A 25,627-nucleotide genomic window follows, 5' to 3' on the forward strand; every position below is an offset into this window, starting at 1 on the left:
ACGCAGACTATAGAAATGAATGTGCAGATGCTTTGCTTACACAAACGGACCTGCGCTGTGACGTATGGCCGTCATCACAGAAACATTAAGCTACAGTATGTAAACAGGCTTTCATGTCAGCAGCAGCAGCAGAACAGAACTTTTCTCTCCCTCACACACACACACACACACACACACACACACACTTAATGCCCTTCTTTGACTCACTGCACTACTCCAGCCGTAAAATGTCATGACCATTTATGTGCACAAAGTCCAAACGCTCTCCTGCAGCGGTTCAGTGCAGCTCGTTTGGGCCCACAAAGAGGCTGCACTTACATTTAAAGAGTTGCTTGTCTCCACTTATCACAGAACAAACGTCAGCGTTGTTTCTAATTCATGCACAAATGCTGCATAAAATTAACTCATATAAGCTCTCAAACTACACAAAACCCTGAACTGTAAACCTTAAAAGGCTTTAACTGAATTATGCAGTGAATGCTTCGTGTATATGTGAGCTATTCATCTGATTTCTGCACTCAAAAACACTGATGAAAATGCTTTTGCACCATTCACAGTTCATTTTCAGTGCATATAAATGTCTGTCTGTTTATTGTTGACTGGCTCTTCTTGTGCGTTTATTATTTTCTATGCCGTGTTTTGTGGTAATGTGTGACCTTGGAGTGATATCGTCGGGGAACTCTGCTGATTTTACACATCAAAGTCTGTTTACGGGTCTTGAGGAGCCCGACAGAATTCTGAATGTGGAAGAAGTTCTATAATAAAACTCTTATATCACCAAAGGTAGCAGTGCAAAACCATGGACAGGTTAAAGACAGTGAAATCTGCTAAATAGCCTCGAGTGATGTCATCTGAGGCAGTGTTGGCTGGCCCTGAAAAAATCTGGAGGTGTGGAGTTAGAAGTGATCTTATCAGACCCCTGTAGCCCACCCCTCATCTTTGATTGAGGCTAGCGGCTCGATGCTACATTAACTGCTACCAGCGTAACACAGCCACTGATGCTAGCATGATTTTTGGCTAACTTACTTAATACATATAATACTGTATATAATAGCTAACTGAAAGGATCAGCGTGTAGGATTTAGTGGCATCTAGTGGTGACGTTATAGACTGCAACCAGCTGAATACCTCGACCCTAACCCTCCCCTGCAGTGGCTGCAAGAAAAAACGCAAGAAGATTTGTTCATTCTGCGCTACTGTAGATACAGGAGGGTGCAACATGGCGGACTCTGTGGAAGAGGACCTGCTCCTCATTGTTTCAGGTGATTATACACCAATGAAAACAAACTGTGAAAATGATGTGAGTTTCCTGCCAATAGATCCCACAAAATCCAGATCCTACACACTGGACATGTTATATAAGCATAAAATAAACTCAAAAATTCAAATAATACATAAATAAACTCAAAAATAAACCTTATATAAACATGTTTGTCTACAAAACCAAAGTTTTGACAAAGTTTTCAAACCTCGTTCTCCAAATAAACAACTTTTGACATTTAAATGAAAATAATGACAAAATTAGTGATTAGCAAAACAGTTGCTAATTAATTTTCTCTCGCTCAACTAAACATTTAATCGTAGCTTTGATGTCCGGCAGCATGCAGGAGGAGGGATATGATCTATCTGATAAAGAGGGGAAAAAGCAAACATACAAACATGAACCCTTTTAAACTGGATAGCCTCTTTTATTTTCATCAGTATTTCAGCAGCTTTGACAGACAAAATACTACTTATTACTTTGTGTCTCTTCTCCCTCCACGGGGTTTCAGAGTCTCCTGGAGACGGGAGGAGGAGGATGAGGGCTGTGATGAATTAACGCAGATGAAAAACAAAACTCTTCACATACAATCGTGTTAAAATCCCACCTCTGACATTTCAAGTCATGACGCTCCGCTTGCGTTTCACGTCTTTTACAGGAACATTTTTTTAAGACAGTAACTGAAATGAACGGGGCTGAGCTGGAGTACCGGCACGACAGTATCTGAATCCATTTTGACCGTTAAGGTAGAGCCGAGGTTCAAACTGTCCATTTCTAGTCTTTTGTGCTGTGTTGCCAAAGCGTGTGCTGTTCGAAAAGTCAGTCACTTTTAGTCATTTTTAACATCTATTCAGGGATTTCCCCCGGAGTCGTCACACAGGCGTGAAGCATGGAACAGCAGCAGATATGTTCGACACTTATTCATGAAAAAATTACACATGGCGGATTAGAAATTTACATAAAGACACACACACACACACACAGTCAGGCAGCTTCAATGTGCCTTTATATTCCTCCTCGTGTTTGAAGGGGTGAGATACTTTCCTAATCGCTCTCTCCACTTGTCGGCTTAGCTCTCGTTCTCTCACAGTTCGAACTGTTGTATTTACAGAGCCTCAGTTTTAAAAGTGCTGCACATGGTAATCAGCTATTTACACATAGAAAAATAGGAGTGGTGGGGGGGGGGGATTACAGACATTATTTGTGGGGCATTTTGCTGACAAAGCCGTGGACCTGATAGAAATTTCTCCTCTGCTTGTAATGAAATGCTTGTTCTGGCTGAGACAAACACACACACATTCAAGTGAAACACTGCATAACCATTCAAAGTTCTGAAGAAAATAGTTGTGTGTTCACATTCTTATACAATATACACTGTACACACAGCGAGGGCGAGCGAGAGAGTGATTTGTCTCGTCCCTTCCGAATATGAAAGCACTAAATTACAGGTTTAGACTGAGCGCAGTGCAAAAACATTCGTGTGAAGGTACAACATTCAGGATTCCTTCATACCTACACGACTGAATGATCCTTATTTTTTAACTTACACAACAGGAATAAGTGTGGGAAGGGTTTCGTGTAGGCACAACCATGGATATAGATCTTCATCCTCACACACACACAAACACACACACGTTTAGTCCCACTTCATGTCATTTCTCCCTTTCCGACTCTCTCCAAGTGTATCGAGCCTCCACAGTCCAAAGTGGAGAACAAAAAACAGACGACAAGCGTGTAAAAACGAGTATTTTTGAGTCTCCGCAGACTCTGCATTGCTTTATGAAGGAATTATGTTGAAGTCTAAAGTCACATGGTGGCTCACTCAACAATAAAGCGCATAAAGGAGCAGGTTTAGTCGAGAAATCCCCCTTTTTCCTTTACTTGTTGATGTTGCCTTTGATAATGTTGCTGACCCTCGACCTTCTTATGACCGCAGACCAGAGGTTGGTGAATGACTGACAGGCCGGGCGCGACGAGAGGAGCCGGCTCTAGCTGGTGTTGACTTTGAGGGTCTTCATGCGGTGCAGCAGCGAGTCCTTCTCCATCTGAGCCTCAGCCAGTGCCATCTTGGCTCGGGACAGCTCCACTTTCAAACATTCGTTTTCCTCCATCAGCATCTGTAAAGAGACAGAGGAGGGGCCACGGGGCGGCGTCAGAGTGTGTGTTCGGCTCGTTTTGGCAGCGTAAAAAACTAAAGCATACAGTTCACTTTGTGGAGATTTTCCAGAGTCAATAGCAATAATAATGAATCCTAATAAAACAATAATTTGCCACCTCGTCTTATTCGTGACACAGCCCTGAACTACAGCGTGTGCAGTGTGTTTAAACACTTCGTCAGACACGCGTTCGCTCGTCGATCTGAGGCTTTTTGTGGTCATGTGACTGGCGTCTCTCAGAGCCAGAGGTGTGATGTTGTTAAACATTAGGGAGGAGGTCAGCGTGAATAGCTTTTTTTAAACAGAACGACAAACAACCTGCTTTGCTGTTTAGCTCGGAGGACTCGCCGGTCGTTATGCAACTCTTCTCATTCAGCGTTCCATCCCAAAATGTAATACGTGCATTTTGCATAAATTGATAAATATCACTCCCACTGTACATGAAATGGAAGCCAAGCGGGGAGCTGGAATAGCTTAAAAAACCCAAATTTTGGCACTCCATCCAGAACGATCGGCAAGAGAGAAATGTCTCCTTTGTCCAACAGTTTATGTTTGTAGGAGGAAAACACAAGAAGAGAAAAATATGTGTGGATACGTGCAGTTCCCTCAAGTCTTCGCCTTCAAGATGGTCTGCAGGTGATGTGTGTGCACTTCTGCTCCCATATACCCCCACGCAGTACACCTCTCACCTTTTCTTTCACGGATGGAGGGGGGCTGGTGGGCGGGGCTTGGGTCTGCGTAGCCTTTGGTACTCTGCAGATGGCGCCCACGACCTCGGGGACCGCGCTCAGGCCGCTGGGTTTGGCCTCCGCTGCCGTGTCCACTGTGAGGAGAATCAGAGACGGCAGAGGAGAATCAGGAGGCGTGGATGCACCGAGAGCGGACTTGAAAGCGTTTAATAGGACGTGTTATATAACTGCAGTGAATCAGCGCTTCAGAGGAGGTGGAAATCTCTGGCAGATCAGAGTGTGTGTGCGTGCTTGTCACCTCCTATAGAGAAGGAGCCGTCGTCTCCTCTGTGTATGATGAGGCTGTCCACATGCAGGGTGATCGGCGACGACTCCGAGTCAGAGGGGTTGTCCCGGGGACCGTCGTCCTGCGGGGAGACACGGCATGTGTTCAGTGTGTGTGTGTGTGTGTGTGTGTGTGTGTGTGTGTGTGTGTGTGCACAGGATAAATTATCCTCATCCAGGTTTCCACATCGGTTCCACGGCAAACCTACTCACCCGTGACGGAACCAAAGAGCGAAGGCAGAAAGGCCTTTCTATGTCATTTAACATTCAGCTCAAATCCAAAGTCCAATTAGGACACGGTTCAAAATATTTAACTTGGTTACAGGAGCGGCTGCACCGTACGGCGGTGAGTTATGGGGTCTATTAGTGTGACGTGATCGGAGAAACTAGGACAAATATCCTGCTGGAGTCTTGCAGGTAAACAGTAGTTGTGCAACAATAACCTGAGGGTAAAACAAAAAGCAGCTGGAATCATTAGATATAAATATACCTCAACATCGGGGAGTCTCACCTTTAAGTTGACGTGAGTGTCCCTGACGCTGATCTCCATGGGCAGCACCTGCGGGGCCGAGTCGTCCTCCAGGAAGAGGGCCAGGTTACGCAGCGTGGACATCAAGAAGCTGGCTTGGTATCCGTGGAGGCGCAGCTGCAGGAAGCCGTTGCGCTCGGCCAGCGGGGAGTGAGCGGCGGCGCAGGGTCCGCTCTCCAGGCGAGCCCGCACCTCCGGACTGTGGAGGCCGCCGACTGAGGCGGAGCTGATGTCGCCGCCGGCTGCGAGGGAGGAGACGGAGGCTGCGGTTAGCATTAGCTTTAGCTGCAGTGTCACGTCTGTGTAAGGCACGTAGAGATGATTCAGCTGAGACACACTCAGACCTGACATTAAAATACACCCAACGTGAAAAAGGATTTCTCCGTCCTTTACCAATTACTGCCATTTACATACTCTGAATCTGACAGTAAGCTCCTTTTTTTGTCTAATCCACTTCTATCCTGTGCGGATCAAAGGCTGTGAAACAAAAATGACTTTCTTCAGGTTCGAATGTCGCGTTCAAGTGAAAACTGCTGAGTTATCTGTTGGTATCACCCATCATATAAAAACGCGATTCAAATGTTAAGTTTGTGATCCAGTGAAGTTTGAAGGATTTCCTCGTTTCTCTCGCATCTATAGTCTGCGTCACAGTATGGAAGGTAAAGACGTTTTTGACTTCAAAGATGCATTACAAGACTGATTTTATGTCATTTTGCTCACTCTAAAAAAAAAAAAAGGGGTGCATGTTAAGGTCAGGTTTAAATGAGGGTGAAGTCAGAGGCAGGATGAAGGAGAAGACAGAGACTATGAGAAAGAGGAGGGAGAGAGGAGGGAGAGAGAGGGGGAGAGACAGAGTTGGAAACAAAGAGGAAAAAAGCAAAGTGAGCCGAAAAAAGAGGAGCTGGAAGGAATCAAGAAAAAGGTGGGCTGAAGGAGACTTGAGATTTTCTACAATCCCACAGGCTCCTCGCTGCGGTGATGTTTAATTATTTCTTAGGACTAGGGATTAGAGGCTTCAGTGGAAACTCCCACCTAAGCGTCGAGGACTCAAAGTGAAATTTTAACCATCGAATGAGTTCGTCTCCGTTCCACGAATCAGACACTCTACAAAACAAAACTCCAGGGTGCTGAAAACTGTGAAAGATTTGATGTTCTGTCTCTATATTGAGAGTTTCCTCGCTGAATGACCTGAATTTGACTCTCAGACACATGAAAAGTGATGATACGACTCCCTGTTTACTGGGAAAAAGAGGTAAAGGGGGAGAAAAGGTGAGGACAGAGAGAAAGAAGACAAACTGATGAAAGCCGAGGTGATCAAAACCTCCTTATTCACAAACTTTACGCACAAACTCAGCTGGCAAGCAGACACAGGCAAAAGTTCTTAACAGGCGAGAGACACCACGAGAAACACTAAGCAAGGCATGGAAATGGCCACTTGGAGACATATCATCATTACGACGGCGGGAAGAGCGTCACGTCTCTCTGAGGAATGTCAAGAGAGGGTTAATACCACAGAGCAATTTCAAAACATTCACACGCACGCAAACGCACAAGGCTGTCAGCTTTTCTCCGATAAAATGACATATTCTCTCAATCCTGGGCGGCTAAGGTCGCGGCAAACGCAGAGAGGGAGGAAGAGGAGATGGGAGTGGGTGAGGAGAGAGGAAGGGAAAGAGAGGGAGGCAGCCAGCAGCCAAGGACTGAGTGACTGTGATAAGACGGGGACGGAAGAGAAAAGATGGCCTAGAGAGGGAGGGGGGATGAAGGGAAGAAAAGGTGGAGAGAGGGGAGGGGGGGTTAAATGACAGAGGATTAGTAGGAAGATGGAGTAGGAGCTCGAGGGAAGAGTGAGGAGGAAAGGTGGAGGAGGAGAGAGAAAAAAAGAGCGGGAGAAGGACAAGGAGGAGGGATTGCTCTTGTGAGATAGGAGGAGGCGGAGAGGTAGCGAGGGGTAAAGCTGGCGTTTCTCTCATTGCCTGAATCACTGGACTGAAACTGCAAAGTCTGCTGCAGTGGAGAGATGAGGGAGGTGGGGGAGGAAGGAGGGGAGGGGGAGACAGGGAGAGGGCAAATTAGGCAGAGAATGGGAAGATTAGGGGTTAACACCAGTCTGCACAAACAGTTGCAGTTAATTCGAATCCAGCTGACACACACACACACACACACACACACACACACACACAAACACACACACACGAACACACACACACGAACACACACGTTTAAGTATCTGGGCCTAATGTTGCAAATAATAGGACCACTCACTCCATTACTGTCAAATTTAACCTCTCCAAAGTGCCACACACACACGGACAGACACACACACACACTGGAGGAAAGCGATCTCAATGTCACCATAAACACACACTGCTGCTGCAAAATTAGCAGTCAAACACACACATCATGCGACCACTTGCATTGCAACGCGCGTCTGCATCTGCAGTGCATGCCGTCGAGCAAACGTCCCGAGTCTGGAAATGAGATTTGACAAAAGACAAACTGGAAGAAAACACACGCGCGCACGCACACACACACAGGCACGCACCCACACACACGCAGGTGGAAAACAGACACGCTGAGGCAAGCATGCATGTTAAGTTACAGATGGTGAATTAACACACAGCAGTTACCTTGGCTGCTTTGAGCAGGTATTGGTACTGAACACACCATACCTGTGGGGAGTTATGGCAAGGTAAATAAAAAGGAAGGGCTGGCTGTGTTAGTGTGTAAATGTGTGTGTGTGTGTGTGTGTGTGTGTGTGTACACTTGAAATAAAGATCAACCTACTCTAGGATTGGATTCAGGCGAGGGCTGCCACTAACCATCATTTCTATCACTTAATGTCTCGCTTTGTCCAACCGAAGACACCAAAACCCAAACAATCAACTCTCACACTGAGAACCTGGAGCCATCAAATGTTTGGCATTTCTGCATGAAAACTGACTGAAACTACTCATCGATTGTGAGAGTCGCTGGCAGTTTGTTTTCTGTGTTACATCTTCGCTGTCTACCAGCTTCCTGCTCCTGTTGCTCGTGAAACAGAACATCCTGATGTTGCCGCCCGTCTCTCCATCTGTGTGTCTTGTGTTAAGATGTGGACGAGCAAAATACAAGGGCAGGAGTGTGGGGTGGGTGTGTGTGTGTGTGTGTGTGTGTGTGTGTGTGTGTGTGTGTGTGTGGGGGGGGGGGGGGGGGGGGGGGGGGGGGGTCTGTTATGGAGCATCCTGCGAATCACAGCTTCAAGTCTGTTCTGGGACCTTTATCACACGTGCTTCCTCGTGCTCGTGTTTCCTCTTGGCTTTCAAATAAGGCAAAATACCACAAAAGATAATCTGACAATAATCCACAAAAGAAAAAAGGAAAGTTTGTTACGTGGCCGGCTTTAGTCTAAATCCACACACGCACACACGCACACACAGTGCAATCATTTCCCGGCCGCTCCTTCTTGTTTCATATCTGCCCTACTTGTGCGCTTAAATCTTGACAAATGCCCCTTCGCTTTCATCTTCAGCATGAGTGTGAACCTAAGAACAAGGCTGCAGTCGACTTCAGCAGAAGTCTATTTTGGTGGATTTGGTTTATGTAATCAACCAGCTCACAATTTAAAAACTGGAGCAGCTTGGTCTTCACTCCAGCGCTGTGCCAAATTGTGGCTCGAGATACCGTGATTCATCTTTGTTTCTCAACTTTCACAATCTTCACATGGCAGTTTGGTGTAAGCTCGGAGCATCAGACACATACAAGTACAAACGTGCAGCACGTCCACGAGCTGCTTTGCGTCTTGTTGCATGGAGGACGTCACCACAGGGTTCTTGGACAGCTCCTCAACTTCAGTGCTTTTGAAGACCTCAACAAATAGAATTTCAGATCCAGGCTATTTATGGAGTCCTAACATTCGTCATCATTTGACTTAAATGAAGGCTGCCTGCTCACTGTGTGGGGCTCCTCAGCCCTTTGTGCTTTTTTTTTAAGCCCAATCCCAACTGAGAAGTTGCGAGGGAGTCAGAGGAAGTACCTGGTGTGCTACGTGCAAACAGCACAGGCATTAGCATAGCCCCGCTAGGTGCCACAGCGTACCATGGGTGCATTTTCATGCAGGATTCAACAGCTCGTACCCCCTCAGTCCCTAATGTGAAAGTCTTTCAGGATAAATTACACTTTGCTTCGCTTCCTGCTGATGCCAACCACCTCTGAAACATCCTCTGACCATGTGTCATTAAACTTGCATCTCCACATCCTGGCTCATCCTGAGCTTGTTAGCTAGCTAGCAAATACAACTGACAAACAAGAAAAGATGACATGAAGCCAGATGTCAACATCAGTAGTCTCTCACTGTTTAATGCCTTAAATGCAGCATCTCTAAATTTAATACCCAGAGCAAATTTACAGTAAATTAGGGACAATTTCTGGCCTTAATTTCCCTGATTTTACTTTAAGACCCTTTAAAACTTTTTAAGGAGCTGTGGGAGCCCTGTACTACTTCCAGGCTCAGGCATCATCTTTACTGCTTCTTCCATTTTGCTTTACAGAAAAGGATAAACGGTTCTGTGCCTTTACCTTTTCTCATTAATTTGTGTTAAATACTGTGCATAACACCTGTAATGTTTACTTGAAATGTGAGTCTAAAACAGAAATCATACAGTAAAATGCCCGTTATAAGTGTAATGCATCATATCAGAGCACGTAACACATGTATGCAGGCGTCTTCTTACCCAGGCTGCGGTTGCTGAGGTACTGTCTGAGGCTGACGTTGCCCAGCTGGCTGGGTGTGACCTGGCCCACCTCCAGAGCCACGACCGTGCTCTCGCCCACCACCTCCATGCCAACACACACCGACTGCACCTTCAGCACCAGCACCGACACCTGGAAGAGAGACCAGAGCAGTCAGGAACATTAAGCTCATGGTCATACGAAAGGGTTTCTACACACTATGTTCTAGGACAGTATTAAGTCATACGTCTGAGTTAGAGTAAATATTATTGTTCACAGTGAGAGGCGTAACAGTGAATGCTTTTCCAGACATTTTATCTTATTTCCAAACTTCTCAAAGTTCCGGTATCTCACTATATCTTTGGTGGGATCGTCGGTGCTCTGAGAGGTAGCGCTGACAGTGTCTGGGGACACGCCTCCCTCCTGCTCCTGACCTATCACTGCCTCGGTGGCGCTCTCAGTGGCACTCTGTTCACTGATGGCGTCCTTGAAGCCCGAGATGGAGACGTCATCTGTACCGCACATAAAGACACACAAATATTTCTCATAAGGATGAGGCGCACATGTGACTTTTATACGCTGCCAGGCTTCATCAAGACATGTAAAGAGTAAAGAAGCTTCCCCTGCAACACTGTACATTAATGACATATCAGAACAATGCTGCCACCTTCTGGTCAATATAGTTTCCTACTGGTGCATGTGCAGTAATCATATTCTTAAAACATTCCTGATGCTTCCAGAGGAAAAATTCTTTGTTTGCGGTGTGATATTAGACGTAAAAACATTATGCTCTCGTCTGATAATGTTCCAACACTCCCTTCCTTGTGAGCTGGACACAATAAATAACACAACTTATGTGTAACTCATCCAACTTTGGATAAATAAAGGCTATCACTGCACATTTGCGTGTAAGAATGCATTAACGTTTGCTCCACCTCTCTCCAGCAGGCTGTATGGGTCTCCGTCCTCCATCAGGTAGCTGTCTATGGAGATGTTGTCCAGCGACTGCAGGGACGGACTCTTCTTCATGTTCTTATAGGACACTGAGAAACTGGACTGGGAGCGGTCCCGCATCAAACGACCACTACAACACACAAGATGTGGAGTCACAGGGGGAAGAGTGTGTGACAGACAGATCATTGAAGTCTTATCTGTTTGAAATCTGCTCGCACAACACTGTCCATGCATGCCATCGATTTATGACTAACTGATACAAAGAGAGGACGGAGGAGAACAAACAGGCCCAGTGCTTTTATTTCACCATATCTGATCATATCAGAATCTTGTTCTTATGCCGACACTGAGCCGAGACCACTGCGCTCTCAGAGAGCTGACAGGGCTTCCTCGTCGAGTCATGAATTAAATATCTCTTCGTTCCTTTGTGTGGTGTTGTTTAAGGTCATGTAAGAACCAAGTGTGCTATCTTCCCAAGTGCCAGACACGATCTAAAGAAAATTCACGACGGACAAAAATCAAAGCGGCTGCCAGAAGACTGAGAACACAAGGCTGGGGAAGACAAAAAGCAAGGAAAACAAATTAAAGAAGGAGCTTTGTTTTTCATCACTATCGTCAACCACTGGTCAACAGGTAGAGACCAAACACAGGAAAAACAGACTGATTTAACACACACAGACATCACACACAGACAAGGATGTCATGCACTCATGCAAATGCATGCCAATAGGAGATTCACATACACACATCTGCACTGATTTTTGATCCGAGGATCACAAGAACAAAGACACACTCACACATACACACACACACAGTACGTACACACACACTTCTTATAACAGCTAGTCACAGATCCAGTGCCTTACATGTTGGACATGGAATAAAGGGAGGTGGATCTGCTGGAGTTTGAGGAGCTGAGGAGATCAGAAACCACAGACAAACTTCCTTTCCTTGGTAGAGAGAAAACAAACACACACACGCACGCACGCACACAGACACACACCTCGCATGGGTCAAAGCAAAGGTCAAGAGGCAGAAAAGGAAGTGAATGAGTTAAGAAATGACAAGACTACGATGAGCGGACGGACGGTGGATGAGGACACAGAAAGACACGGCAGCTCGAGGCCAACCAACGTTCAAAATGTCAGACGACAGGACGCTGACGAGCAGTCTCACATGAGAGGTCAACGCACAGCTCTTGTGTTCAAGAACAGACAGATAAAATTAGAGAGACAAAAGACTCATTCATCAGATTCATCATCTGTGGTGAAGCACATGAAGGATTCACTTATCCAATCAAAAAACGGCCACACATGATTACTTGGATGTGATCTTTGCAGGGTTGAAACTCATCGACCCATCTGTTCCAAAATGGTTATTTGTTTAGTCTACAAATTGTCAGAAATTATAAGAAAAGGCATTTACAGCAGAGCCTAAACAGACAATGATCAAAGGATCAGTGCGAAGATTTAAGGGGCTCTATTGGCAGAGACGTAAATATCATGAAGCAGAAACACTTCATATTCGTTTGAGCTCTGAGAACATGTGAAAGATATTTGACAATACTTTTTGACTTTTCATAGATTTTCGTGACTTTTTGATTAAAGAGGAAAATGAATCAGCCTGAAATGTGCTGAAATCAAAACAAATGACCTTGTGTACAGCACTGACTAATGAAATGAACAGCGTTTCTGTTTCTGAGTGATAACATGAATACCTGGATACTGACTGAGGCATCTTGTTGGCTGCAGCTGAGTCCTTGTCGCTCCAGTCTTTGCTGCTGAGGGGGTCAGACAGGGGGTCACTCATCTGGGTTTTAGGGTCTAGTCCAGCCCCCACGTCTTCACTCCCAGCCAACCCATCCACTACTGCCTCGCCCGCTTCATCTGAACTCCACCTCCCAGAGTTCTTAGATGAAGTCCTCTCCTCCAGTGAGGCTTTGTGATTTGAGTCGGGACGAGGGGTTGAAGACGAGGTGGGGGCGAGAGGGAGGGGACCGTGCATGGCTCCACCCTCTGAGCTTTCGCCACACAACAGCTGGTCTACAGTGCATGCCGCTTTGGCTGCTCCTCCTTCAGACCCAGATCCAGCTCCTTCACTCCCCTTCTCTGCCCCGTCTCCTGCATCGCTCCCAGGCTCCAGAGTTCCTCGGCTCTCTGAGGGGGAGAGCTCGGACCCCAGAGGAGATCTCGAACCCTCGGGCTGGGGGACGGGCTTCAGGAGCAGGGACACCTCTGCACTTTTCAGCAGGAGGCCCAGGCAGACAGTGAAGGGCTGGTGGTCTGCAGGAGGCTGAGAAGGATCCTTGCGGTCTCTCTTGGAGCCCATCTCCTCCAGGTCCTGCTGAAGCGTCTGCTGCAGGGCCTTGATGCTGCGCTGAAGATGCATCAGAAACACGTACTGCCGGTGGCTCACCTGAACACACACACACACACCAAGGTGGGTATTACACAGTATGGTGATGAATTACTGACTCAAAGAGTTATTGTGATGAATAAAGATTCCAAACGAATAGAATAAAGCAACTTCTGCTGCAAATAACCAGTTCTAATGACTTTGATAATCCCTTGACTTTCACTCAAGCACCACCAGCAGGTCAAACTTTTCACATCCTCGATATCTACTATCTGCGTTTAATGTTTGCCATATTTGATAAATGACAAACATATTTTCAAATATCAAACGTTATTTTAATTTCAGCGCTAAAGGCAGCAAAACAATCATCATCCTTCACAAGATTTCTCCTCTCTTGTGGTGTGATGTATCACTTCCACAAGTTAAATCAAAGATCTGATGAGCAATAGCCAAAACATCACGCATGACTCACAAATGAACAAACAGAACACTGATCCATCATCACACTGTTGCTCTGTGTCTACAGTCAATTTATACATTCACCGGTGAGAGAGTAATAAACAGTCCAGCTTTCTGAAAATTATAAGGATAAAAAGAAAAAAAAAACATACCTGAGCACTTAAATGCTTCTGCACCTGCACCAATACATGCACAGCTGTATCTTTACTTGACGGTGACAAAGAAGAGGAGGAGGAAGGCAGACTGTCCAATGAGAGGGGTTTGTGGAGTCCGTTACTGGGCGGCAGTGTTGCATTGTTGCTCTGAGATGATGTCTGTGTGCCATCGGTACTGTAATACTCCTTTAGTAATCGCTTCCTCTGCAGACGTGCGACAGCCTCTCCAGACGTGCTCCTGGACAAACCCGACCCAGCAGCACCTCTGAGCCTCTCCTGGTGCTGCACAATCTTCGCAGGCTGACACGCCCACACGGTGAGGGGGAAGGAGTCCACAAAGGGCTGCGGCCGCCCTTTGCCTCCACGGGTGCCTTCATAGTCCACCCAGAACTGAGCAAAGTGCAACGCCCAAAAGTCCGTGGCGGCCGGCATTTTGAGAGCGTCTGTGCCCATCGTCGGCACCACCAGGCCCCGGTAGATGTCGTGGAGCCTGGTGTCTTGTTCGTGAGCGTGACGCTGGAAGACTGGATGGAGGAGGGGTAAGGAGGAGGAGGAGCGAGGGAATGAGGAGAAAGTGGGAGAGAAGTAGGGCTCCTCCTCAAATGCTTGCAGCAGGGCCTCGAGGTGGGAGCGCGTGCAGTTTGCCGGGTGCCGGGTGTTCGTGGCCACCATTTCTGAGGTCTGCACTGAGATGGAGCGAGGCAGATCAGCGGGGCAGGAGGCGTCCCGATCGGTGGGAATCACCAGCTAATGAAGAGAAGGATCACAAAACCACATAAATACCAGAGAATACACACAAAGGTCACGTGTCCACCTTTCTGCGCTCCAGCATACCTTGAGCATGAGGCCGTCGACCTTGATGTCAACGTGCTCGTCGGGTTTCTGCGAGTCGCTGAGCTTGTAGATCTCCATGAACTGCTCCAGACTCTGTCTGAGGTCGAGGGCGAAAAGGTTGATCCACACCAGGCTGCGAGGATCCAGAACCAGCTGGAGGGCGTTGAGCTGGACGTACAGGTTAGGACACGGGACTAGAGGAGCGGGAGGAAGTGGGAAATTTTGTGGTCATTTTGAAAATTTGTCAAAAATAAACCATGAAAATTCATTAACCAAAAAAAGAAAAACCTCCAATTGTTCATATAATGTTTCCTAATGGAGGGAATTTGTGAGGAATCCATAACATGAGTTAATTGAGTGATCCCTCATTAATTGTGCTGAGCGTACTTCAGAAAATCAATGTCCTCTCAGCCACATAGCAGTCAATGACTCCCCTGCAGCTGAACGAGAGGGCTGAACAGATCCAGATGGGAGGTGAGAGACACAAAGTCCCTGCCAGAAGAGTGGGCCTGGTGCAGAAACACAGCTACCTACACAGCTCACAACCTACTAAATGAAGATTAACGTTTTTAAATTAGATGCTGTGTTAAAACACAGGAGTCTTACTGGGGTAGTCTTTTCCATCAGGGAAGTAGTACTCTGTGAACTCCACATGAATGGCTGGCATCTCTGGGGGAAGGTACAAGGATTTCTTATTGCAGGAGATCATGGCCTTGGGGCTCGAGCGACGCTGATCTGCTGTTGACACCTGCGACACACAAAAAGACACAGACACTATCATTAAAAGCTAGTAGCGCAGCTCTATATAGTCCCAGTGTCTCCATAAATGCAGGCTTGCAAGCCCGAATGTGTTTGTTAGGGACCTGGTAGATGCTGAAGTCAGCCATCCTGAGAACAACAGAGCTGGACATGAGCTGGGTCTTGGGGCTTTGAGTGGGAGGAGGACTGAAGGCGGTGCTGGAAGAGGTGTTTATCTTACCTGTGGAAAAGGAAAGAGACGGACATATAGAGAAAGAGGATGAAAACACAAAGACAAAGAGGGAGACAAACACAGCGGCTGCTCAGTTCTCCAATGAGAAACCTCTGTGTCTTGCAAAAGGTGTGTATCACCGCACAAAGCTGTGCGCACACACACCGCGGTACCTGGCTCTAGACACCAGCAGCACTGGGCCGGAGGCTGTGTCTGTGAGCTCCACTCTAGGAGTCCTCCATCTGCCTCCCTAAGCCCTACTCCTCCTGCTCTCTCCTGACTTCCTAGAGGCCCATACACATCGTCCCGAAGGGACACTGGAGGACAGAAATGGTGATGTGCTGTGTGCGTGTGCAGGGAGATACAACAAAAACATAAAAACACCCCGAACAAGCCGAATTACACCTAGCGCGTGTGGTTACCGAGAGGCGGGGAACTGTGCGCAGGGGCCGGGCCTTGCTGGTCTCGAACTGCGCTCTTTAACATCTCCACGTTGGACTTGAACTCATCGAGCAGACTCCGCGCCCAGCCCTCTCTGGTCTTGGTGGCCTCGCTGTAGTGCATCCAGTGGACACAACTGTCACCTGGAGACGGTTGGAGAGGAGGAAAATTGGTCCATGACTTGTTTTGGTTCTGGTTCTGCTTAACAAGATGCTGTGTGCTTTTTTTAATCGTACACTTTCATTTTTATACTTGTGTTCTTCGTACTTGGTTTTGTTTTATTTAACACTAGCAGTGTGTTTATAGTGAGGACGCAAGTTTTGCATAGTAGTATACAAGTTGAATTAACTTCATGACAAGTTGCTGTTTTTATCACTGCAGGATTCATACCTGCTCTGTGGAAAGGATAGTAGTCCAAAGTGATGGTGCTAAAGGAAAGCTGCATGGCTCCACCTGTTATCCTCTTATTGATCACTGCACAGAGGGAAGAAAGACAGAAAATAGTTGAAGGCTTTTTTGAGGTGGCAATGTAATATGAATAAAAACAAGGGAAAAAAAAGATCTGCATCTACGCTACCTTTGTCCTTAGCGTGGATGTCGTCACATATGTGCAGGTCGAGGTGTGTGATCTGGAGGTGGTGGGACGTCTCGCAGACGTCGTAGGCACTGAACAGCTTGGCCATGGTTGCACTCTGGTCAGCTGCTGTGGACGCCTGCTGAGTGCGCACCTGCTGGGCTGAGGGGGGCGCTGATGACACCTGGCGAACACGGATGCATGCAAGCGAAAAGGTGCAGATACAACGATTAGCAATGAAGATTTTGATTTTGATTTTCTTTTTTTGAAGATTTATTTAGTCTGGTAACATTGTTGTTGGTGGTGACAAACGACTGAATCATGCAATACTCAATTCTTCCAGCAGATGGCGCGTCACACCAAACTACCAAAAATGCACTGACCACTGTATGTTTCATGGGATGAGGATGGGTGTGAATTTGTGTGGGAGTTCAATGTACATTTGTGAGTGTAAGTGTTGAAGAAGCAATAAATGGGACAGACTGAAAGACACTGACAGCAGCAGAGAGAGACGAAGATGCTGTTGGCAGACAGACGCCATATGGCATCGGGGGAATGACCGAGAAGGGCAGACGTGATTTCCAGGGACACAAGGACAAACTATCAGACCATGACGTGGCTTATCCACAGGGTGGAATTAGGGCATGGACAGGGAGAGGGAGGGGGACATGTTAAAAAAAGTGAAAAAAGTGAAGGAGACAGAAAGAGGGAGATAAACCAAATTCACCGCGTGAGAAAATAAAGAGAATTCTGTCCTCTCTGTGTGGATGAAGTCACTGTATTTGTGGATATCTGTGCGAGTCGGTCATGTGTGCACCTGGTCTTCCGTGGCCATGCTCTTCCTCTGCTGTGCAGACTTCTCCATGGCCTCGCTGAGAGACTTGGCGTACTGCACCATGGCCTTGAGCTGCGAGTCTGTCAGTACCCAGAGCAGGTCGTCCAGGATGAGAATCAGCTTGGAGGCCACCACGTTACAGTCCTTAATCTGCGTCAGGTAGAGCCGGTTGGTAAAAACATGCATTATGCAGGTGCAGGTAGCCTGAGAGCTCTGTTAATGTAACCTGACACTCAAAGGGAAATTCTCTTCTTGTGTGAGGTCTTCGTTTATAACCGGTAGGGATCAGCTAAATTTACTGGAACTGTACTGAACTGCTTTTTCATGACTCTGAATACTTTTAAGCACACATTACATATTCTTTATCAGCTAAAGGCCCAAGAAAATCCCTTTTTACAATGTGAACTGCACTGTCAGCATATGTGGGAGAGTTAATAAGTTTGTGTTTGGTGATTAACGCTTTATTCAGCAGTCCTGTAAAAGCCTAAAGAAACAAACGGGCTTAATTACCTTTACAAAAAAAGTCTTTGTGCACTTAATGCTGCATTACATTAAATCTCCACATGTGCAAAACAGACATCAGCAGTGCCACACAGAGGGATTATTGTTCACAGTGGCAGAGAGGATGTTGCTGAGAGCAGTCTGGGTTTCAAGCCTGGTCCATCAAATTTCCAAATGTGAATCTATTCAGAGGATCTAAGGATCTAAGTGTGTGTGTGTGTGTGTGTGTGTGTGTGTGTGTGTGTGTGTGTGTGTGTGTGTGTGGCTGACCCGTCTCTTCAGAGTGACTCTGATCTTGGATTGGTTGGTGATGAGGCGAATGGGGGCGCTCAACATCTCATGCTCAGCGCTCTGGATGGCGTCAGCCTCGATGCGGATCATCTGCCAGCTGATCTCCTTGAACGTCAGGATCTGGACCAAACAGGCGCAGTGAGTACAATAAGAAACTACGGCTGAAACGACATCTTTGTAGCCCCTTGAATAAAAGAAAGAATGAAATACTGACCTCTCCCCTCTGAGGGTCTTGGATGCGAGTGAACCGCAGGTCACTGATGCTCCAGCTGGTGTTGACGCTGTAGACCTGCAGCTGGGAGAGCTCAAAGGAGGCGTTAAAGGCCTTGGCACTGATCCGGATGACGATGGAGTTGATGGACAGCGACATTCCCTCTACCACCTTCTCTGCAAAGCCATATTCACTGGAGACAGACAGGTGGACAGGAGTGGACAGACATGTTATTACTAGTCTGTACAGAGCACAATTAATTACAAGCTCAAATACTTCAGATATGACAGAGAACACCAGATTATCTAGAACCACACACAGCACAGTGAGAACAGTGTTATGGACAATGATACCTATTTCTGCCTATAGCCTATTGTTACGACAGCAGCATGGCTCCTTTAAGGAACAGGGCAGTGTGTAGTGTGTGTATCGAGTGTGTGGTTGAGCGAGAGAGCGATGGTGGCTTTGCTCAGAGCAGACAGGTGTGGAAATGGTGGAAATGTTAGCAGTGAAGCGGTCTAGTGGGAGTAAATGTACAGTGTTGGTTACAGTTTTGCCCATGAATCAACGCTGCAGCTCCTCAGTACTCTAGAGGATCCTGTGTTTTGCTTCCCAGCTGGGGGGTACAAGTGAAGGGGGTTAGGCCTGAAGTCAGCTGACCACAGTCTGGAAGCTGCAGCAGGAACCGTTCACACTACGCTTAAGCTCCCACATTAAGCACACCGTCTGATGATACAAAATATTTCAATACTAGTCAGAGTGATGAGTTACTCCCACTGGTTTGCTACTTGCGACACTTACTGCACGTTCATTAACAAGATTTCACTTGCCAAATGGAAAATCTACCCACATTTGGTGCTTGTCAGGTGTTTATTTTGGACTCTGTGTGTGTGTGTGTGTGTGTGTGTGTGATATTTTTTGTTCAAGTGTTTCAAGCTTGTGTGAACCAAATAATTCAATCCAAGTAGAGATTGGTCACCCAAATAAAGATAATGAAGGTACAAGAAGCAGAAAAAATAACTGCAGTGCTCACCTTTGTCCTGATGCTGTTGCTATGGGAGATGGGCCATTGGGGGGGCGGGGCTCATCACAGGTACTCATCTCCATCTCCACTTTATCCAGGGTCTGCAAGCAAGTCATGAGCTTAGCTTCACAATGCACGACCCATGTCTTCTGACTCTGTCGTTGGCTGATTCATATCTTTTTTGTCACCACAGGAATCCTGTCAGGCTGCATCGGCCGTTTCCATCAATCTATTTATTTTGCGCCTCATTCTAGTGTTTGTCCTCATTGGAAGAAAAGCGCGTCTGTCAGCTAATTACAATGTTAGACTGAAAAAGGGAAAATCTGCAAGTTTTGCAGTACCGTTGAATGGAGTTGTTGCAGCATGCTTAGCCTTTTGCCACTGGAGACGTGGAAGTCGCCAACATTTTCATGTACACACAGGAAGCAGCTCATCAGCTAAGATAAAACACCTTGAAACTCTGAATTGCTGTCTCTATTGTAAAATTTATACAAGTCTTAACACAGCAAGCCTTTCATCGCTGTGCAGATTAGCTTCAGGCAGTAGCCTCTCTGACAGTTTACAGCCATGTTATCATTTGCTGTCCCGCTTTTCCAACTGTTTAATGCAATAAATATAATATTTTCACAGGCTTAGCTATTGTTGATGGTGTGATAGCATTGTGTTCTACAGTGCAGTGACTACCAGCAGATTCAACACAGTGCTGTTGTGCTACCTAATCATGCTAAATGTCTGATTATTAATGTTGTTATTGTTTTGTGTTCCCAATATGTTTGCTGTATCTTAATAATACAAGATATGAATTAAGACAGCAAGCCAAAACTGTTGAGAAACACAAGGTGCTAGAAGTATATTTAAAGACTGTGGACAACATGTCGCCTCCAGGTTTTGTAGATTTGTCGAAGCGTATGTTCCTCCTGTTGTTGTTGGTTTCAGGCAGCCTGTGTGCTGGGAATTACAGCTACCTGGGGACTGGGACCAGCCTGGCAGTCTGTCAGCCTGACACCTGCGCCCTGCTCAGCAAGGTGGCAGCCATGAGGGAGAAGCTGGCAGCCATGACACGCACACAGAGCAGGCTCGAGCAAAACCTCGCCGCCGTGATGCGGAAAATGGCCACAATCGAAGCCAATTTAGAGTCCGACAAAAGCCAGGCCGAGGGACTCCGGAAGAGCTTTCAGGTACAACATGTGCAACAACAACTCAGTACAGCCCAACTCGGTGGTGCCACTGATGATGCACAGCCAGAGGGTGGTGTCCACCTGGGACACCGTGGGCGATGATATCAAAGACAGTGCGACCAGCGTGGCGGTGGTGCAGCTGGAGGCTGGAGACGGCATGTTTGTAGAGCTCTATGCAAACAGAGTGCGTCTATAACGACAGCAATTACTGCAACACCTTCAGCGGTTTCCTGCTCGTCACCTTGTGATGAACTGCGTCACTTAACACGTGATTGAGGGTACGTTTCTGCAGGAGCACAGGTGGTTAATCTGTCCTGCTACTTTGCAAAATACTAAACTGTTTTAACTTCATTTGTGGCACAAGAAGATTCAATGATTTATGGGGAGATACTACATGTGAAGGAAGGCTTTTAAAGAGGAGTTTGTTCATATATCATTCATAGCCTTACTCATACATCATTTCAGTGCAAGAAACAAGGTAAAAATTGAGTTTTTAATGGATGTCAGGTGCAGTGGGTGAAACTTACCAAAGAGATTGGATGAGTCTTCAACTTTGTCCATGGTATCTGTGAAGGAAAGCAGAAACAGCAGCTTAGCTTTTCAGCCTTACAGTATTCTGATCCTCATAGCAAGCACTTGGCCTTTCAGTCCTCTCAAAACGCTGAATTACCAGCCAGTGGGACGTACAAATCAGATGAAACGCAGCCGTGCGACTCAGAATTAAATCAAGCCCAAACTGCAGGCGAGGTAGCTCAGAGATGAAGGAAGAAAAAGAAATCAATGAGTCTAGACTGAGTGGCAGATTGCTCCATTCAGCTCCAGAGCTCCATTAATCCTCAACATGCAGCCTCCTGATTCAAGCCTGCGTCAAATTATATAGCAAAAGAGATTAAATGCTTATGTTCACATGCTGTTTTTTCCACGGAGCGACTCGTTCTTTGAGACGTCATAAATCAAGACGGCAGAAAATGCTCAGGCTTTACAGCTCTTATTGAATTGGAGACACGTTTTATTGGCCTTGATTCTCTGTCATGGAAATGCCAGGATGTGCCAGTAGGGGGTGCTAACTCAGGCCTGTCACTTTAAGTCATCAAAGCTGAAACATTTATCACGCCTTAAAAATCAGTGTATTTATTATGAGTAATCAATAAATCAACTTTAATTTAGATTAATTTGTGTTAAATGGCGATGTGAGAGTGTTGGGTTTAGTTCCCCTGTAACAGGAAGACACAAAAAAAGAGATGGGGATCTTACAAGAGAGGAAGTGAGATACGGATCTGTGTTCTCCTTTTTTTTTTATCAGTTTAACAGTAAACAGTGTAACACACAGTAAGCTGGAGGCAGGCGGGAGCACAGTGCTGTTCGCTGAGAAATATGATGCTCCACACACACTTATTGTCAATGATGTGGGTTTTATAGTTGCAACACAGCAATAATGTTACACACTCAGTCGATGACACAGCAAACAAGAGAGCAAAGTGTACTGAGTAATAACATGGGGATTCAAATGTGAAGGCAGATACGACAGAGCAGAGAGAAAATCCCGGGGTGGAGGAGGAAAAGAGAGGGTGGAAAGTGGACCTTGGTCTGAATAAAAGTCCAGTCACGAAGAAAATTACGCAGCTCCATTCACCGTTTCCAGGGTGTGTCAGAGTCTGCTCTTGTACACGACACTTTGCTGGCGACCACGACCACATCAGGGGCCTCAGACAGCTCCAGCAGAGTGTGTGTGCAGTGCAAAGAGACTTTCAAGATAGATGATAATTGGTGTCTAGCTACTGTGTTCATCTAAGTATCAGGTTGTCTGTACAGGTTGTCTGTTTATGCTGTTTTCTAGGTTTCTATTGATTAAATGTAATAACCTGATTTACATCAGATACTTTGTATGAGGGTCACTGACAGTCATGACGTAACTTTTATTCAGCTAATAGTAACATGCATTAGTACAGTTAATATATGTACTACGTACTACACTATAGACTACTATATTATAGACGCGCGACCTCGGAGAGATGTCGGCCACAATAATTCCTCCTCATGGATGAGAGGAGTTCAGCGGTTGTTGCGCATATTTTTCAAATAATGCTAAGCTAATCTACCGACGCCTTTATAACTACTGTAGTGTAGTGTACTGTACTGTGTTGAGAGGCCTAACAATCTTCTAATGTAACTCTCCCCCAGAAAGAGAATGAGTATATGACCCAAAATGTCAAACTGCTCCATGAAAACTGTCAAATTCAGCATGTGACAGTGTCCCTCACCCTGATGGCGGCCTTGTTGCAGCACACACGGTTGATGGCCAGCCAGGTGGGCAGGTCCAGCAGGCTCTGGAGGACCTCCTCATCCAGCTCCAGGTTGGTCAGCTGGCCCTCGCCCTTCAGCGTGCTCAGGTTGATTTTGTCCGGCGACAGGTTCTTAGCAAACCTGTGAGACACAGATGAGAAGTGCAGCTCTGAGCGTGGGAATATTTATAGAAACAGGCTGTTGGCAAAGTGACAGGACGGCCAAACAAAACCCCAACTGTTAGGCTTTGTGTGTTGGACAAGAACAGAGGGATGCCTTTCCAATGCAACACACACACACACACACACACACACACACACACACACACACAATTTTTAAAAATAGTTTGTCATGAATATCAGCCATTATTGTTTCCAAAGAGAAAAAAACAAGCGAAAACGGTTAATTTGACAATGAGACAATTCACTCAACGACACAAATGGAAATAAAATACTCGTTTAAGTGACACCTGAGTTTACAAAAGAAAGTTTTTCTCTTCATTTGAGCTTTTCTGTTAACCGTACTGGTTTGGTTTGTTTCCATACTTACTGTTGAATCTGATAATGATAAGGGGGAAGAGGGGGGTCAGGTGTGTTAACCAGAGGTGATCAGGGGTTTGAAGTAGAAGAGTGATCTCCACCAGGTGTGTCCGGGGGCATGAGGGCGGGGAGCAGAGTGTGCAGGGCAGGTTGTGTGTTCCGCATGTTGTGCATGACAGAAGTGGAACGAACGGGAGACAATATGAGTGTGTGTGTGTGTGTGTGTGTGTGTGTGTGTGTAGCAGCTATAGACAGACATGGATATAGTCACCCTGATGTCACCCAGAGGTTTCTGAAGAGCCATTGTGAAGCTCAGTGACGGTGGTGAAGGCCAACACCATCTTGACAGTGTTTGACTCCACCAAACTCAGGAATAATCCAAAAATGGGCAAAGAGGTGGAGCGCGGGTGGAGTTGAGGCAGGCTGAATGAAGCCTGGTTGCTGAAACTTGGCATCAACCAGCCATCAAAAGCAGCCCTGACCATAACCTCGACCTAATTCTAACCCAACCCTTAAAACCAAGTCAGAAACTTCAAACAGCTCCGTGAATGCCTGTCCATGCACACGCACGCGCACGCGCACACACACACACACACACACACACACACACACACAGTCCAAATGCATTATCCCTGCCAGGTTACGCCTGGTGGACAATAATGACAAAACTTAAAATATACAGTGAGCTGCAATACCAGGATTTAAGCGCAGCGGACAGGGTTGTACAGCGAGAGACGAGGTAAAGGCCTTCAAAGGTCTGACACTATATCATATATTGGCATTCAGAATGACTACTTTGTGAGTTCCATGCCTGAAGAACATGCGTGTCCACGGCAAAGGACAAAGTGTACTCAAACCTCTCGATAAGGCGCCGACGGTCACCTTCAATTAAGAGGCGTGAGCAGATATTGGTATTTATGACCTCACCGTCTTAGAGAACCGCTGTGTATGTTCAAGTTCTCTGCAGTGATTTGTGTGTTTTATCTATTTGCTCTTTCTCTTAAATAAATAAACTTGAACACACACACCTCAACGTCCATGACCTAAGTGTTATCTGCCCTCCCACAGTTTGATTATCAGTTAATAGTTAGCAGAGTGGCCAAATCCTAAATGGTTTATTGACTTGCACATCTCCGCAAGCGGGTCTAATGGAATCTCCTAAAAGAGCGACATTATTGATTTCACATTCTCTAGCTGTTGAGAGCCACACAGTCTTGGTCCTGAGACATGAAGAGGTGCAGGATACCCAGTGTCCTCCCGGTTTTTACATGTTTGAGCCCCAAGAAAACAGCCGTGGTGGTTTGTGGTCATGCAACGATGCAGCAAAAAAGAAGCTTGAGTCGAACTAGTTGGTAGTAATGATAAAAAAAAGCAGACTCACTTCCTTTTAAACACACACACATACAGTACAGGTAGGCTTAATCTTGTTACTGAGCTAATCTCTCACAGTTAAAGCGTGTGTGTGTCTGTAAATAGGGTCAGATCAAAGCTCAGAGTTTCACAACTAACACACACTCCTCCTGACAGAGTGACCTGATTGTCAGGGCCGTAACATCACGACAGGGAACCAAAGCTTTAGGACTTTACAGCGTTGATGCGCCGAGTTTTGTTTCAAGTTCTTCAACATCAGCGGCAATACAATACCTGATTTTTGGCAATGAACCATGATAATGATTATTTTTAGGTGAAGAAGGGTCCATGCATTGTGCAAACTGGTGTTTCAGCAGACAACTGGGACAGAATCTGGAAAGATGAGGGTGCTTGGGTGCCAATATGACATGTATTTCAGCTCTTAAGGATTTTGATTTCAAAAGTATTTCGCTTTTTGTTTGCTTTTTAAATACATGACAGAGAGTAAAAGTTGATTCATACACTTCTAGAGACTGTAAAACGTGACTCATATTTCCAAAAACAATGCCCGTCACATGTTGGTCAGTCTTTTTGAGTTTTATTTCAGCAGCTCGGATTGGTCCCTAAATAAAATAGTCACAGGTGCAGCAAGAAGAGCATTTGCATTATCAGCTATCAGCCAGTGGTGATGTATGATTGTGGGGCCTCTCAGTAACTGGATATTCGTAGGGACACAAAAGGTTTTTGTTCTTCTGCTCTGAGTCTTCACTGATGGACGGCTACCTGGAGACACAGCAAGCTGCAGAGACTCAGTATCTGCAGCGTGAAAGAAACTCTGTCCGGTGAGCAATGCTTTGTGAATCAGCAGCCCACGTTCTAAATGATTCAGTCTGTCAAATTCCTGCCTCTTTCCACTCAACACCTTCTTCTGGCGCCGTCAGATTCTTCTCTAATTCAACATCCCTGTAAATTATTCAGCGGCGGCAGCAGACATAAACAGAGAC

General features: G+C 46.1%; 1 protein-coding gene across 6 annotated transcripts in view; it reads right to left on the minus strand.

The window, feature by feature from the left end:
• Positions 1–1,664: 1,664 nt before the first annotated feature.
• Positions 1,665–25,627, minus strand: part of bltp3b (bridge-like lipid transfer protein family member 3B) — a 31,038-nt gene continuing 7,075 nt past the window's right edge. The window contains exons 2-24 of one of the 6 annotated variants that reach the window (XM_076721988.1): positions 22,713–22,875; positions 20,979–21,017; positions 19,283–19,374; positions 18,253–18,442; positions 18,018–18,158; positions 17,229–17,396; positions 16,415–16,595; positions 16,228–16,311; positions 15,819–15,980; positions 15,290–15,405; positions 15,033–15,174; positions 14,427–14,620; positions 13,590–14,339; positions 12,341–13,038; positions 11,490–11,573; positions 10,605–10,753; positions 10,024–10,181; positions 9,672–9,822; positions 7,590–7,631; positions 4,942–5,201; positions 4,405–4,513; positions 4,107–4,240; positions 1,665–3,378 (exon numbers count right to left, since the gene is read on the minus strand). In XM_076721988.1, coding sequence (XP_076578103.1) covers positions 3,250–3,378; positions 4,107–4,240; positions 4,405–4,513; positions 4,942–5,201; positions 7,590–7,631; positions 9,672–9,822; positions 10,024–10,181; positions 10,605–10,753; positions 11,490–11,573; positions 12,341–13,038; positions 13,590–14,339; positions 14,427–14,620; positions 15,033–15,174; positions 15,290–15,405; positions 15,819–15,980; positions 16,228–16,311; positions 16,415–16,595; positions 17,229–17,396; positions 18,018–18,158; positions 18,253–18,442; positions 19,283–19,374; positions 20,979–21,017; positions 22,713–22,875 — 4,336 coding nt within the window. In that variant the 3' untranslated portion in view covers positions 1,665–3,249. The remainder of the gene's footprint in view (positions 3,379–4,106; positions 4,241–4,404; positions 4,514–4,941; positions 5,202–7,589; positions 7,632–9,671; positions 9,823–10,023; positions 10,182–10,604; positions 10,754–11,489; positions 11,574–12,340; positions 13,039–13,589; positions 14,340–14,426; positions 14,621–15,032; positions 15,175–15,289; positions 15,406–15,818; positions 15,981–16,227; positions 16,312–16,414; positions 16,596–17,228; positions 17,397–18,017; positions 18,159–18,252; positions 18,443–19,282; positions 19,375–20,978; positions 21,018–22,712; positions 22,876–25,627) is intronic. The other 5 variants (XM_076721989.1, XM_076721991.1, XM_076721990.1 and 2 more) reach the window with 5 other exon arrangements.

This window comes from Chaetodon auriga, chromosome 22 (assembly GCF_051107435.1).
Source record: "Chaetodon auriga isolate fChaAug3 chromosome 22, fChaAug3.hap1, whole genome shotgun sequence".
Lineage (NCBI taxonomy): Eukaryota > Metazoa > Chordata > Actinopteri > Chaetodontiformes > Chaetodontidae > Chaetodon > Chaetodon auriga.